The sequence below is a fragment of the Cheilinus undulatus genome, linkage group 3, assembly GCF_018320785.1.
Source record: "Cheilinus undulatus linkage group 3, ASM1832078v1, whole genome shotgun sequence".
Taxonomy (NCBI): Eukaryota; Metazoa; Chordata; class Actinopteri; order Labriformes; family Labridae; genus Cheilinus; species Cheilinus undulatus.
The window spans coordinates 9577204-9592885 of record NC_054867.1 but is presented as its reverse complement, the minus strand read 5'-3'; the positions used below and the strand labels follow the sequence as shown (position 1 = coordinate 9592885).

The 15682-nt window shown below is 41.5% G+C and overlaps 1 protein-coding gene across 1 annotated transcript; it reads left to right on the top strand.

The window, feature by feature from the left end:
- The first annotated feature begins 4919 nt into the window (after window positions 1-4919).
- On the top strand, window positions 4920-6528 carry LOC121507061 (G0/G1 switch protein 2-like). Its single transcript, XM_041783205.1, has 2 exons — window positions 4920-4978; window positions 5456-6528. The coding sequence occupies exons 1-2, from the start codon at window positions 4939-4941 to the stop codon at window positions 5872-5874; spliced, it is 459 nt and encodes a 152-aa protein (XP_041639139.1). The 5' UTR covers window positions 4920-4938; the 3' UTR covers window positions 5875-6528.
- Window positions 6529-15682: the final 9154 nt, after the last annotated feature.

Genomic DNA, 15682 nt, shown 5'->3' with positions numbered 1-15682 from the left:
TGCTCTTACCTGGAAATATAACAGTGGGCAGTCTGAATTTGCACTAAAGGACCGGATGTAGTGGATCCTGACTCTCTCTCCTCTGCCTCTGTGCCCCGTTGATTGACCCATTCAGTCAGCTTGGCATCACAGACGTCATCACATTAATATTTCAAAACAAAACAAAACAAAAAACCAACAACTTTAAACTGCTTTTTTTTTTTGCTAAATAACAACTCAAGGACTATTCGTATGCATATTCGATCATTGCGTCCTGTATGGGCCATGATCCTATGTGAAAATACGCAGTCAAAAACTTAACGTACGGTTTTCTTAAAGGCTGTTGTGCTTTTTGTGCTGTAAATAATGCACAGACTACCTGGGAAAATATTAGCCAATTAGCTTAGCCAATGTAATGGCTAAAAATCATGGTAACAGTTGATAATCCAAATCAATTCTGTGGAACAAACCGGTGAGCCCTGGCCAACCTAGCTGAAGAGAGGGGGCAATGCACCAGTACTGGGGTAAATGATCGACGAGACTGTGGTTGATAATCTGTTCTAACGATATTTCTCAGTTTACCAGTGAATCATGCAAACATCATGGCAGGCTGGAGTCTCTTATGGACCAATTCTGTAAACTTCATGCTGACGGGGCATGCATCTCTTGGTCATGTGGGTGAATCATCGCCGCTCTGTTCTACGCTGTTTCAGGGTCATGTCTGTGAGAATCCTGGCTGAATTCCTCAGTGCATGGCATTCATCTGTATGACATCTTTCCCCCCCTCTCTGGTTGGCAGTTACAGGCAGTTCGCCTATCTTTAGCAGCGTAATCCATCAACCTGCTGGCTGCGAGGCTGAGATCAACAGCAGACCTGGACTTACACATGGGGTGGTGGATTCACTGAGCAAGACAGTGTGGCGACCCTGGTATCTGAGCTAGTGAACAAAATTCAAAGTCTTTTTTGTAAAAGAAAACCTGGAGCAGTCAGCAGCAAACCTGGCTATGGGTTGTCACTTTGTCTTTGAACATGATGACCCAAAACATCCGTGGCACCTGGGGAAGAACTACCCCCCAAAAGACCAGAGTGTACGTTAATGACTGGCCTGGCCAAAGCCCTGACTGGAATCCCATTGAAATCCATGGCATGGACTGAAGACAAAGATCCATGCCAGAGGACCATCAGATCTGGAGGATCTTGAGAGATTGACCAAAGAAGAATAGACTGGGAATTCTCAGGAGACGAATCTCAGACTTGTTGAAAATGACTGCAGGCTGTTATTCAGCAAAAAGGAGACACAACTAATAGTTATAAAATGCCAAGTTGGGGTAAAACAAAAATCTCTTTTATCTTCAGATCATAAACAGAGGACAGAAAACTATTTAGATGTGGCTTTTAAGGTGTATCAGCAGATTTTTTTCTTCTCTCACTGCCTCTTTGGCTGGAAGTCTGGAATAGAATCTGTCGATGTGGCAGCTTGACATGGACTTCATCATCCAGATATAAAAACACCAGTCACCTGTATGGCTTTTGTCCAGTTCTACCAACAATGAATGAACTTGTCAACAAACAGAGTGACAGCACGTGTTTATTCAAGTTCTTTTTTTAGACTTCTGATAACGTCTTTACCTTTGACCGAGTAGTCTGAGCATTAGTCTGATTTCTTTGTCCTTCATGTGCCGTCATCTGAAGCAATGACAAAATGTAAAAGATGAAACAGTATCATGGCTGTTGTTCTCTGGACACTTCTTTGAAATGGTCCTATAGTTGCTTCTTGTACCAACAAGTTCTAATACTATGAAAAGAGATGTACACTTACAGCCACTTTATCAGGTACACCTTGCTGGTACCAGGTTGGATCCCCTTTTGACTTCAGAACTGCCTTAACTCTTCATGGCATAGTTTAACAAGGTGTTGGAAACATTCCTCAGAGATTTTGGTCCACACTGACATATTAGCATCACACAGTTGCTGCAGATTTGTCAGCCGCACATCCATGATGGTGAATTTCCCATTCGACCACATCCCAAAGGTGCTCTACTGAATTGAGATCTGGCGACTGTGGAGGCCATTGGAGTACAGATGATTAGAGCTTTGTGACATGATGCATTATCCTGCTGGAGGTAGTCATCAGAAGATGGGTACACTGTGGTTAGAAAGGGATGGACATAGTCAGCAACAATACTCAGGTAGGCTGTGGTGTTTAAACACTGCTCCATTGGTGCTAAAGGGTCCAAAGTGTGCCTAAAAAGTATCCTCCATACCATTACACCACCACCAGCCTGAACCTTTGGTACAAGACAGGATGGATCCATGCTTTCATGTTGTTTACGACAAATTCTAAAGCCACCATCGGAATGTCGCAGCTGAAATCGATACTCATCAGACCAGGCAATGTTTTCCTAATCTTCTTATCTTCATGTCAGTCTCTTAAATCCCCTTTCTTCCTCATTCTGATGCTCAGTTTGAACTTCAGCAAGTCGTCTTGACCACGTCTGCATGCCTAAATGCATTGAGTTGCTACCATGTCATTGGCTGATTAGCTATTTGTGTTCACAAGCAATTGAACAGTTGTACCTAATAAAGTGGCCGGTGAGTGTAGAGCTCAGTCCTAATTCACCCCTTGTACCTGCCACTGGGCCCTGCCCCTATATTTTTCTGTGTGGTGTAGTAGTGTGTGCATTAGTGGTTATACTGTACTCTTTGGTGACAAAAAACACATATAATCTGTATACCTGTGTATTCCCTACACCATTGAGTGTCCTGATTCTTGTTGAGATGGACAGGTAGGGAAAAGAGCTGGGGAAACATGGTCCTTTAAAAGAAATTTTTCCAGAGGCATACTCCAAGACAAGTGTCATGAAAAATCCCCTAGAATGTCTTGCAAATCTTCAGCAAGATGCTGAAACGTATTATGATGCTTTAACTCTGTAAGTCACCTGTTACATCACATTACATCACAGTTCCTCAGTTTATCTCTGACATATAATCTAACTTGCTGAAGACATCTGCCAGAGGATGTCAGCAGCTCATACAAAAAAAAATAAAGAGGCTGAAGATGGCTGTCTGGAAATGTCCGTTGAGAAAAGTAGCACCTGGTAAATGCTGTCACTGACTATTGACGATGTGTCAGAAGCTTCAAGGGTCGTCCCATTACATAGGGGAAGATTTCAACACTACCTCCTATAACTAAAAGTATAAGGGACATGTGGGCACTTGAAAACAAGGGTAAATTTGCTGACGGAAAGAGGAAGAAAACAAGAAAAATCTGACACTGGCACACTGTTTTTTTCATCATAATTTAAGACAACATCAATGTAAACTTGCAATGTAAAGTGTGTTGTCTGCTATAGTGGGAACTGCTGTTAAAACTCATGGTTTAAATAATCCTGAATGTTCTAATGAATATAATGATAAAATGACTGAGTGACTGACAATATTTTCAGAGCCATACTTAAAAAGTTGCTCTATGGGTGGGGTTTAGTTGAGCTGAAAGCTGTTGGTAATGGGTGTCTCCATTGCGGTAGAACTGGACCACGTTCTTGTATGAAATAAAATTAAAAACAACCCTGAAAACTTTTCATGTTGTAAAAAGTGTTTTTGCTCTTCTGCTGACTTGCTTCAACATGACTGCATGATAGTTATGGTTAGTAAGGGTTAGTTGTCGTGAGTGGTTGCATGCAACCGCTGTTAGTGGTGTGATGAGTACAGATGTAGCCACAGTGGCAATTTGGTCAGAACTGGACGTGTCTTTATAAAAACAAGGGCAGGGAGAAACACTGAAAGCTTTCCATGACAGGAAAGATGTTTTCACTCTTCTCTTTGTCAGCTTCGGCATGGGTTTGTCGTTACGGTGGGGTTTTCCGATGTATCAGGGGCTTTTGCAGCGGTAGCTGTTAGCTCAGATGTTGCTGTAGGAAAGCGGCAGTTTAGTTGGAACTTGACAACATTTCTTTTAAAACAAGAGCAAAGATCCACACCGAAAGCTTGGCTCGGCAGAGAAGATGTTTTTGCATGCCGCCTGAGAGGCCTTGGCATCAGTTTTACATGAAGTTCTGCCATTAACAATCTAAGGCAGCGGCGGCCTGCACAAGAGTAGCACATGAGCAAACGCATTTGCCATTCTGATAGTCCGACATGAATGTGACAGACAGAACGTTCCTCCAATCACCTTCTGAAGATTATTTGAAAAGTCCTGCCCTTCCCCGACGCTTTCTATGGGAGCATTCCCAGATGAATGTCAAATATAGTCATGCAATGGATAGATGAGTCAGTCTGGCATGTATGGTGAGTTGTTTCATGCCAACAGGGCATCATGTTTTAAACTTTAAGGGTCCTTCAATTCAAAACCCACAAACATTAGAGACAGCACAACTACATCCCCCTAAAAACTAATCACTCTGCCAGAACACACAAGTCAGTCATTTCGACAGGCATCCCAGATAGTTGTAGTCAACCATACACGAGGTTTGAACCTAGTCTTGTTCACATTTCAGTAGGACACACAGAGCTGACAAAACACACCAATACTGCCAGACATGTCTGAGGACATTATACTGTTCTCTTTGAAGTAGATGACATATAACAGCAGACAGTTGCCCCACAACAGGAAACATTAGTCTTGGTTCCCCTTTTGCAACTTTTTTTCCCTTTAAATTGAGAGTATGTGTTGTCATAATCCAGTAAGTTATTTCAGTTAGACGAATTCCAAAACAAATAACTATAATTCACTTTTACACATTACACATGCCTGAGTGAGACTGTAGTAAGAACACGAACAACAGCGTCAACTGAGTCTGAACACAACTGGGTCAAAGTGTCTGGCTCACAGCCTGATTTTGTTGGCTCACAGAGACTTGCCTCTGTGCTTCATGAATATTCAACATGTGGGAGGAGAAAGTCTTGATATAAGGACCACGACTTCCAGTAAAGGTATGATGTGCCACTAACCGGGACTCATGAGTCAGACGAGAGAGAACACACATCAACTCTATCACAGTAAGTCAGGATTTTGACACATTATTGCTTGAAATTGTTGTTTAGTGCCTCTAATGGGTGTATTTTCAGCAGCTATGAGTTGTTTGTAGCATTGTAATCTTCTTACAAATGCATGACAGGATTTTTGACTCCTATATTGTTTTTATTCTCAGCCAAACCATAAGAAAATATCAGTTTTATTGGTCTTTTATTGATAGCTTATTGAAATAATCTTCAATTCAGCTGCATAGTTGCCTTAAATTGCATCATGATCCACTGACTGCCCCTGTAATTACTTCTTCCCACAGCCCATTATTTCTTAAATTAGAAATTTAAAAACGTAAAGTGTTGAATATCTACAGCAAGAAACAGAGAATAGATTTATTGTACATCTTGGCATCCAAAAACTTCAGGAACCATCAAGTGTTGTGTTTTAAATGATTTATTCCTCACATATCTCTGGTCATATTTAAGTGAATGTATTTGTGTTTTGCACAGGTCTTCCGTATATTTTCAGGCCATCGTTGCATGCACTTGAAGCAGAGCCATTGGAAATGGAGAGCCTGCAGGAGCTGATCCCCTTCGCCAAAGAGATGCTGAGTCAGAAACCAAACCGCGGCCTGTTAAAGGTCTACCTGGTGGGCTCCGTGTTTGCCGTGCTGGGGACGGTCATCGGCCTGGTGGGGGCTGTGTGTCAACCTTTCTGCCCAGGTGAACAGATGGACGCTGAGATGATCCTCATGTTGGCCAGGGAGCAGAGAACTGTGGAGTCTGCTTTGCAGCAGAGAGTGGAGGGAAAAGAGGAGGAGGAGGAGGAGGAGAAAGAGGAGGAGCTGGCCACAATCCAGAACAAGACTCACTCCAAGACTCACAGTCTCAGCCAGCGGAACATTTCCAACAGGCTGCATGCTTCATGAGCCAGCAGACCCCAAAAGACTCCATATATTTATTAGGGAGCTGCTGCTGCTACAGCACTAAGGTGTCCAACAAGTGTCTACAGCTTTAAACACAGCTAAATGTGAAGTTTGTGAGCTGCCTGCCATTCACTGCTGCTTCTTAATGAGGCCTTTATGTGCTGGGGAAGTCTGTCTAAATGCATTGGACAAAAATTACAGAGATTTCAAGGCTAAAATGCAGGCATAGGAATGCAAAAAATGTATTTATTGTGTCCTTATAGTGATATATATAACTCAATAATGTTACAAGCTAAAAATGATCATGAACGGCTTTCGGATGTGGACAAATTTTAAAAAGTTAAACTGACAGAGTGAACCAAATTCATCCATAGAATTGATAAATGTGGTACAGTAGATTTTTAAACAATTTTTCCAGAAAATTCAGACTCAAAACATTGTAGTCTGGAATTACTGAGGTGTACCTGAAGGTGGCATGTGGCCATGTTAAGCTGCTGTGTAGCGCCCTCTGTTGTCTAATGTATGAATTAGATCTGCTTCTGTGCTTACATGCTGTGTTAAAGCAGCTGAAGATTGTTGTTAATATTGCACTTTATGAATTGAAAATGTTGTAAATATGCATTTTTTCATACCATTAAAGTTCTTTTTATTTATTAAGTCTTGTTTCTTTGTGGTTGATTAATTTATATTTTGCTGAAGCCTGCATTTAAAGAGTCAGAGTATTAGGAACAAAGAGTAAGCATTTGCAGTAAACATATTTTTCATATTTATCATAAGAAAAATAATCTCTGTGAACCATGAAATGCTGTCTCACTCAGAGACAGCATCGTTTGCATCACACTTAAATGTTTCAGATTGTCAACAAATTTGAATATTAAACAAAGATAACATGAGAAAACACAGTTCTTGTTCACAATGATGATTTCATTTATTATGGGAGAAAGCCATCCAAACCTACCTGGCCCTATGTGGAAAAGCCATTACCCCCTACACCTAATAATCTCCCAGCTCCAACAGCCAATCACAGCTCTTCCGCTCAGTACAGCAGTGTATTTAAATATGACGTAGTTCTCACTAATCCCTGCTTGCATTCACAAAGCTGCTGCTGCTGACAAAGCTTAACCTACTCCACCCCAGCCTCCTCCTTTATAGCATAAAGCTTGTTACAACCTCATATTCAGATTCAAGCTTCCATGGATTAATTGCTTTTGAACTAATTGTATTTAATCCGTATTCAGTATGGATCGTCATAATTGTTCCCATCCATAAAAGGGGTTCTACCCACGTGCTCCCTGGAAAGACAAAGCATGCTGCTTGACCCAGGGAGCATCTTTCTGAGTAAAACTGTTTTTTAATTTTGCAATAAAATGGTAAAATGTATGATGAGAGTTTTCCTGACTGACTAATAAATCTAAGGTAAGGTAAGGCAAGGTAACTCTAACTAGTATCCTTAGGTAGATTTGGTTTGCAGTGAGTGCGTCAGCCTCCTTCCACACATAACCAGTTTATCTCTAAAGAAAAGTACAAATGCAATGTCTTGGGGTGATGTACCCAATTCTGGGAGGGGCAGCTATGGATCAGAGGAACCAGTTATTTGGGGTATTGATCTAAGCCATCATGTCTGGGTGAAGATGCTGACAGTTTGACAGAAAAAGCAAAAGCATCAGAGGCAGAAATAACCTTGCAAAAGCAGCTGGATATGCCCATTTCTGTGTTTCTCACTGGCGAATCCATCTTGGAAAGCTCCCATCTGAACTGTTTGGGCCCGGTTAATCAGCAACGAGGGCCAGTACTTTCAGGCGCAGCGGGGTCGTGATGTAAGCAAGCAGCAACAAGAGGCCGGTGCAATTATGGCGGAAGAAATTAGCGTGGATGCTGCTAAAGTGTCAGTTTTATCAGAAGTTCACAAGATTTCTTCATCAAAAGACGAACAAAGAACAGCAGTGAGTTGTTTTCTTTTCAGATCTTTCTTTTTCAAGATGTGACAGATAGAACGTTAATCCAGTCACCCTCCGAGTTTTTGTCCAAGGCTCTGCCCTTTCCCAAACGCCGTCATCCATCTGGCGTGTCAGGTTGAGGTAGAAGAAGAAGCTGCAGAAAAAGAAGACATACTTGCCTACCCTGCTGTTGATCCTGCCACAAACAGAGGCTTAAATACATTCACATGTAGTGAGGGGCTGCTGCAACAAAGGGACACTGGCTCAGAGCAGCTTGGGGACCAGTGCCTTTCTTTAGACTTCCTCAGCAGTGGACAAGGAGCGAACTGAGACACCAGGCCCATTCCCAGGCTTGTTCTGACCAGGATTAGAACCAGCAGCTCCATAGTTCCTGACCCTTGTAATCCAAGCTGCCAGTAGGCTTTGCACATATGTGCCAGAGTGCTTTTAGTGGTTACAAGACAAAACAAGTGCAGCATGCTAATTCCCCTGTGCATATTTTAAGTTTGAGTGGAAGGGCTAAATTCAAAGTATACTATAAATATTGCATAAGGCACATTGCCTAATATGTAGGAGGGTTTCTGCACTCTCTACACTGTAAGGGTGTCAAAAAGTGCACTTTTGCCCCCCAGTGGAGATTCACGTGAATTTTTTTCCACTCTAGCATTTATGTTATTATAATTATTATGTTATTTCATTGAGCATTTGAGAATGTTAATCCATGTTCATGTAACAGCCTTACTCATCCACACTTTTGACTCTTTTATCTAGGTTTTCTGGTGTTTTGATGGCTCTCTGCAGGTTTTACAGGCTCACAGCTTAATCACTCACAGACTGTGCAGTGTGGCTCAGAGAGATAGTGACAATGAGACAATGCAGCCTGACACAGGACCACTGGAGAGAGAGACCAATATAACCCTGAGTCAACATGAGACTCTTTGGTCTAAGAATAGTTTGATAAATGGCCTATAGAGGAAATTAAAAGGTTAACCCTTTAAAAAGGCGCCCTAAACGGGTTGCTATGAATGTGGGTGATTCAGCAGGAGAATAAAGGCACACAGGGACTCCTCAGCTGGTCAACGAGTGATGGGAATATCAGCTCTTTGAAGGACGCTCAACCCTGTGGTGCCGTTTTTGACTGAGAGGGATGATCATTTCAGAAATTCTTGGCAATAAGAAGCTGAATCTATCAGTTTTAATGGGACCTGTTTGCCTCTAAACCACATCCTGATTACAGCAATTCATAAAACAGTCTAATGGGACACTAATAAAAATACTGCAAACACCCTTTCAGTCTATGAGGAAGATATGGGAAAATCCAAGAGCTAAAGTGTTGATAATTTATTTCAAACAGATCAAAAATCATTTCCTTTCATTCACACAGGTCCTGAAGAGGGTCATCGTGACAACGCTGTCAAAAATAAGAATGCGGCAGGTTTAACCAGGAGGTCAAAAGGTCAACAACAGTCAAAGCTCAGCAACAAAGAGTGGAAGAAGTTTATTTTCTGTCCAAGAAACAGGGATTTGACTTGAAAGGTTGCCAGTGGAGACGAGGGACAACACGCAGTGTGAAGCTGCTGAATCTCTGCCAGGTCCTCCTCCCCGCCCCCCCGAGTCAAACCAACCAATCAGCCTCTGAGTCTGATGAAGAACAGCAGAGCTGCTGACAAGGATGTGATTATATCCTGGTTTGAGCTGTGAGCTTTAGGACCAACATGTGAAACAGAGAGACATTTACAGTAGTTCAGTTTCTCTCTGACAGTGATGATCTCCAAGTGTATAAAGCAGAGTCCTGTCATGTGTGAATATATTTTGATCGAGCTTACTTCACACTTAAGTCTATTAAAAATGTCGAATTTTGATGGTGCATGCAGCCTTTGAAATCCAAGTGTAAGGAGGGTTACGCTTCACTGGAATTAAATCATTACAGTGCTCTGAACATTGTAATAAGTCTATTTTTTACAGATGAAAATTCAAGCATGTGATTGTGTGATGCTCCAGCTGTGCTCTTTGACCCTTCTGCTAAACCAAAACACACTTTGACCTGACAGACAGGGACACTAAATATCACATAGTTGTGGCATCAATGTCTAAAGGCTTAATAATGGCAAAGCTTCACCATTGTACTGTTGCAGAACAAACTGTGGAAACACCTGATACTTCTCCAATGCTAACCCCGCTTTGTGATTTAAGCAACAAACACAAGCCCAACCACAGATTTGGCTGGACCCCTGAAAAACTCAGAGAATGGGCCCTCCCCAGTTGTGATTTATTGATGATATCAGTGCATGTGTGATGGATCAGTAGCATTGGTGCTAGCATGCTGTCTAACAGTTACTTCATGTTAGAGCTGAAAGTGCGTAAACAGTTATTGGGTTCTGATGCTGAAATTATTCATTTGCAGTACTTTTAAAGTGCTTTTTTTCCATCCATTATGCCATTTTGCCCTTTTTACCCCACTTATTTGGAACATATTTTTCAGTTGTATCTGTTTTTGCCCTTTTCACCCATTTCTGCCACTTTCATTGTTTTAACCCCTTTTTGGCCATATTTGCCATATATTTTGTCACCACTTTTTGCCCATTTCTGGACCTTTTTGCAACTTTTGCTTACTTTAGCCTTCCTTTGCCTTTTTTCTTGCCACTTTTTGACCACTTTTGTTGCTCTTCCCCATTTTTGCCACTTTTTGTCAATTTGTTGTCAATTTTAGCCACTTTTCACCATTGTGCCCATTGATGCCACTTTTTGCCCGTTTTAACCACTTTTTTTGCCTGGTCCCCCATTTTTGCCACCTTTTGTCACTTTTTTTGCCACTTTTTGCTGTTTTTTTGTAGCAAATGTACCCATTGTCACTTTTTGCCCATTTTTGCTGCTTTTCACCAATTTTTTTGCCAGTTTTGTTAAATTCTTGTCAATTTTTGCCACTTCTAGCCAACTTCTGTAGCCATTCTGCCCATTGATGCCCCTTTTGGGTTTTTTTTTTTTTTTTTGTCACTTTACCCCATTTTTGCCAGTTTTACCAATTTTTGCTACTTTTCGTCAATTCTTTGTCTCTTTTGCTCATTTTTGCAACTTTTTTGGGAATTTTTGCCATTTTTTTTAAACCCATTTATGCCATTGTGTACTATTTTTAATCCATTCCTGACACTTTTCTTCCATTTTTTTTGTTTCTTTTCACGAGTATTCTTTTATTTTTCAAAAAGGTTGTCCCAGTTTCTTCTACTTTAATTTCTGGCATCCTGACATTTGTACACGTTATTTCCTAGCAATGAAGTTTGACATTTCTTTCTTAATCATTTAGTTGAATGTGTCCATCCACATTGTTAACAACACTAATTAAAAGGTGATGGGTTTTATGAGAAGGAGTTTTTGTTTTGAAAAGGCTATATTGTGCAACAGCGCAAAAAAAACCCACCTGTGTTGCTTTGATAAGAGTGGTTATTATGCAGGTTAAAAAAATACATTATCACAGCTTATCTTTACAATGGACCATGATTTTGCCGACTCCCACGGGCCCTCAGTTTGGCTGGGCCCCAGAAAGCTCTCCCCTTTATCCCCCCTTATAAAAGGCCTTGTCTGCACATGACTCTCCTTGAATGTACATGGCTGTGTTCAACCACCTTCAGGTCCAGTGGGGGTCCTCAGCCTCTGGCACCTCTACATTGGGGGTCATGGGCTGAAAAGGTTGAGAACCCCTGATCTAGTGTGTGGCCAGCCTTAACCAGGAGGGTTATTTTTGACAGCATCCCCTCATGATGTGAAATTAACACAAAAATTCTGATTTACTGTTTTCTAAATAAGCCTCATGTGCAGTTATTACTGAGCAGAATCCTAAACTTAAAACAAAAAGTGAGCAGTGGGTCTGTGTAGAGCTCTGCGTCACTCTGAGATGTGTATAAGGGCCACAATGTTATGGGGGTCAGGAGGTTGAGGGCATAGGGTGCATTGGGGGACACTTGTGCAACAGAACATGTAGAGAATCATCCCAACCAATGAAAAGTAAGCAGCACAAAGCATGAATGAGGTAACGCAACAGAACAGCATCTTCTAGCAGTAGTCACTACAGAACTAAAGAAAACAGGATTATGCAGACATTTTAGAGCAAACATCCTTCATATTCTATCTTTAAGAGATGTAATGTAACATAACAGTTAGAAAGGAGTAACGTCATGTTGACAGGAACATCCATCTGCAGCTCTGACCTTCTCCACACTGTGACGCACACGGCCCTCTCACTGTGTAAGTTGAGTAAATGTATACAGACTAGCTGTGTGTTCAGTTGCACGTGTATTCCCGTACAGTCCCAGCAGAGAGCGAGACAGATAAAGTGGTCTGCATGCTTCCATGTGCTGCAGCCGGGCAACCTGCAGGTCAGAAACACATGGTTTGTTTAAGCATACGGCCTTATTTCCAACCACGGACACAGATGGAGGAAAGGTTATGGAGCTACTACATCCAGACGATGCCAAAGAGAGAGTTTGTCTGCTGGACACATGAACACAGGTTGCCCCTCACATCGAGCATCAATCTGGGTGAAAGGAGGAGAAGACAGGGGGATTCAATCTACTGTACTGTCTGTATGAAGCCTGGGAAAGAGCACAGGAGTCTGCAGGAAGGAAACAAGACTGCAATACAAGAGTTCTGTGCTAAAATGTCCCATTATTTACAAAAACAACTAGATAGATCAATAAATCATCTTTGTCTGAATGCATCACTCAGACTGTGTCTGTTTCAAATACTAAATATGTGTCCAGGAAAAAATCCCAAATCTATCGGATTCATAACAACCATATTACACTAAAACTCAACAAGTGGAAAATACTCAACATTTTTGTTGAAACTGATTACATCGACGTTTTTAAGTGAAATACATTTTCTGAGTAAGTGTAACTCTTTAAACTTTAAATTCCTGTTTAAATTTAGCTAAAAAAAAACATGTTAACCTCTTGAGACCTGAGCTTTAGTTTGGAATGAATATTTACTTTCTCCCACTTATTGGGGATAACTAGGAGATGATAAGTTTAAAAGCTCAACCTTGTCTTTGAACAGAAATAAATTTGGACCAAAAATGAAATACAAATTAAAGAAACCAAATATCAACACAAATTCCCCAAAGTTTCAAAGGAACTACCTAAAATTTCTGTGGAAAAATGCTTAAAAATCTTGTTAAAGTTTCCCATAAAAATGTTCCTCAAAATTTTCTGTGAAACTTTGCTATAGGCCTATATTTTAGAGATAAATACATGTACCATTATCGGTAAAGGAGGATAGGGAAAAGCTGAACATCTGGCACACCGAGCAGGAGAGGCAGAGCAGCCGAGGCTAAGCTAGGCTAATTGTAGTAAAAGAAGAAAAGGAGGCTAAGAGAAAAGCAGCTAAACCGCTAGGGTGCTTGTGGTCAGTGTTGCCAGGTCCACGGTTTTCCATCGGAATTGGGCTACTCTCTATGAACTGCTGCAGGTAGATTTTTTTTTGTCCACAGGTTGAGCGGACCATTTTTGATATCTTGTGTATGTGTATTTAATATCCAAAGCAGAAAAAATGACTTTATCGACCCTCAAATGCAACTAAATCAACCAGCAGAGAAGCAGGAAAACATAGAACATGGCACACAACCAAAGATCCGCTGTGCCACTTTGGCATGTAAGCATATAGAAGCAGCACACATCGCAGCGTTGGGCTTAGTTTTTGGCTAGTTTTTATTGGCCATTGGGCTAGAATTGTCACCCAGATTTGTACACCTAAACGCTAACCTGACATGGCAGATGGATCTGGAAAACCGTCCACACACAACGTTTGGGAAAGGTAAGAGCTTTTAAAAAAACTTGGAGGGTGATTGGACGAACGTTCTGGCCGTCACATCTTTACAGGCCAATCAGAGCAACAAAACACGCGACGTAGCCGCTAATGAGGAGTAAACTCCATAGAGAACTGCATAACTTGAACCATGGCGACTGCAGACATGTCAGTACACGACTTTGTCGTTTTTGAAAAGAAAACTCACTGCTGTTCTTTGTCCTTCTTTTAATGAAGAAATGTCGTCAAGTTCTGACAAAACTGGTGCTTTAGCAGCATCCACACTAATGTCTTCCACCATAATTGCACCGCACTCTTGTCACTCCTTGTTTTTTAAGTCTCGACTCTGCCGCACCCGACAGTACTGCCCTGTGACACTGATTGGTCCTGTCACTTTCTAAATGGGCCCAAACGGTTCAGATAGGAGCTTTGTAAGATGGATTTGCCAGTGAGAAGCAAGGAAACAGGCAAATCCATCTGCTTTGCAAGATTACCTAAATGCACAACAGCTATAAAACAGAAGTGATTAGAAGTAAATGACAAAATGTCTTGTATTGTGACATAGTCAACACATCCAGACGCCACATAACCAAAACTCAACAAGACTGGCAAATTTGACAACCTGACCCGATGTTAAAGACACAAAACCTGATACCTCCTTTGACTGTATTATCATTTATGAGTCGCTACTTTTTCTACCTCCAGAGATTTTGTGTATAATCAGTGAAGCTGTATGTATTAGCTAGGTTAATATAGCTTCTTTTATTTCTCCTATCAAGCTCTATCAAAGATCAGGATTAGTCCATAATTGCTATCCAGCCACAAGTGTTTCTTGTTTTCTTCTTATACAAGTGTGGTATTAGGAGGTCATATTAACTGAAATCAAAGCTATTTCAACCAAAAACATCTTAATAGGCCAAATTCCATGTTAACGTAGAAGCCCTTCTTTGAAATCACCTTCACAATTCATGCATCCAAAGAACTTGTGAGTTTTTGGAGAGTTTCTGCTTGAATTTCATTGCAGGATGTCAGAATATCCTCCCAGAGCTGCTGTATTGATGTGAACTGCCTCCCACCCTCATAGATCTTTAGCTTGAGAATGCTCCAAAGGTTCGCAACAGGGTTGAGGTCAGGGGAGGATGGGGGCCACACCATGAGTTTCTCTCCTTTTATGCCCATAGCAGCCAATGACACAGAGGTATTCTTTGCAGCATGGGATGGTGCATTGTCATGCATGAAGATCATTTTGCTACAGAAGGCACGATTCTCTTTTTGTACCATGGAAGAAAGAGGTCAGTCAGAAACTCTGTATACTTTGCAGAGGTCATTTTCACACCCCCAGGGACCCTAAAGAGGCCTACCAGCTCTCTTCTCATGATTCTGGCCCTAAACATGACTCCTCCCCCTCCTTCCTGACTTCACAACCTTGTTGGGACATGGTGGCCATCCACTCCTCCATCTGGACCATCCAGGGTTGCACAGAACTCACCAGTCAACACGACTGTTTGAAAATGAGACTTCATGTATTTCTGGGCCCACTGCAACCATTTCTGCTTGTGAGCATTGGTTAGGGGTGGCTGAATGGTAGATTTATACACGACTGCAAGCCTCTGGAGGATCCTACACCTTGAGGTTGGTGGGACTCCAGAGGCACCAGCAGCTTCAAATACCTGTTTGCTGCTTTGTAATGGCATTTTAGCATCTGCTCTCTTAATCTGATGAATGTCTGGCAGGACCTTCCTCATTATGCCTTTATCTGCATGAAACTGTCTGTGCTCTGAATCAGCCGCAAATTTCTTCACAGTACGATGATCATGCTTAATTTTTCCTGAAATATCGAATGTTTTCATTCCTTGTCCAAGGCATTACACTATTTGACACTTTTCAGCAGCAGAGAGATCCTTTTTCTTTCCCATATTGCTGAAACCTGTGGCCTGCTTAATAATGTAGAACATCCTTCTGAAGTAGTTTCTCTGAGAGGTGTCTGAGATTGATGTTGGTGATCCAAAAAGCCCTGAGACACAACACCATCCCAGAGTTTCATTGAAAAACAAAACACTGAATGTTTATGACACTAA

Bases quoted from the DNA above. Each gene is read 5' to 3' on its own strand.
- LOC121507061 (XM_041783205.1), top strand. From the start codon at position 4,939: ATGAGTCAGACGAGAGAGAACACACATCAACTCTATCACA. The intron at 4,979-5,455 runs GTAAGTCAGGAT...TGTTTTGCACAG, and splicing joins CACACATCAACTCTATCACA to GTCTTCCGTATATTTTCAGG.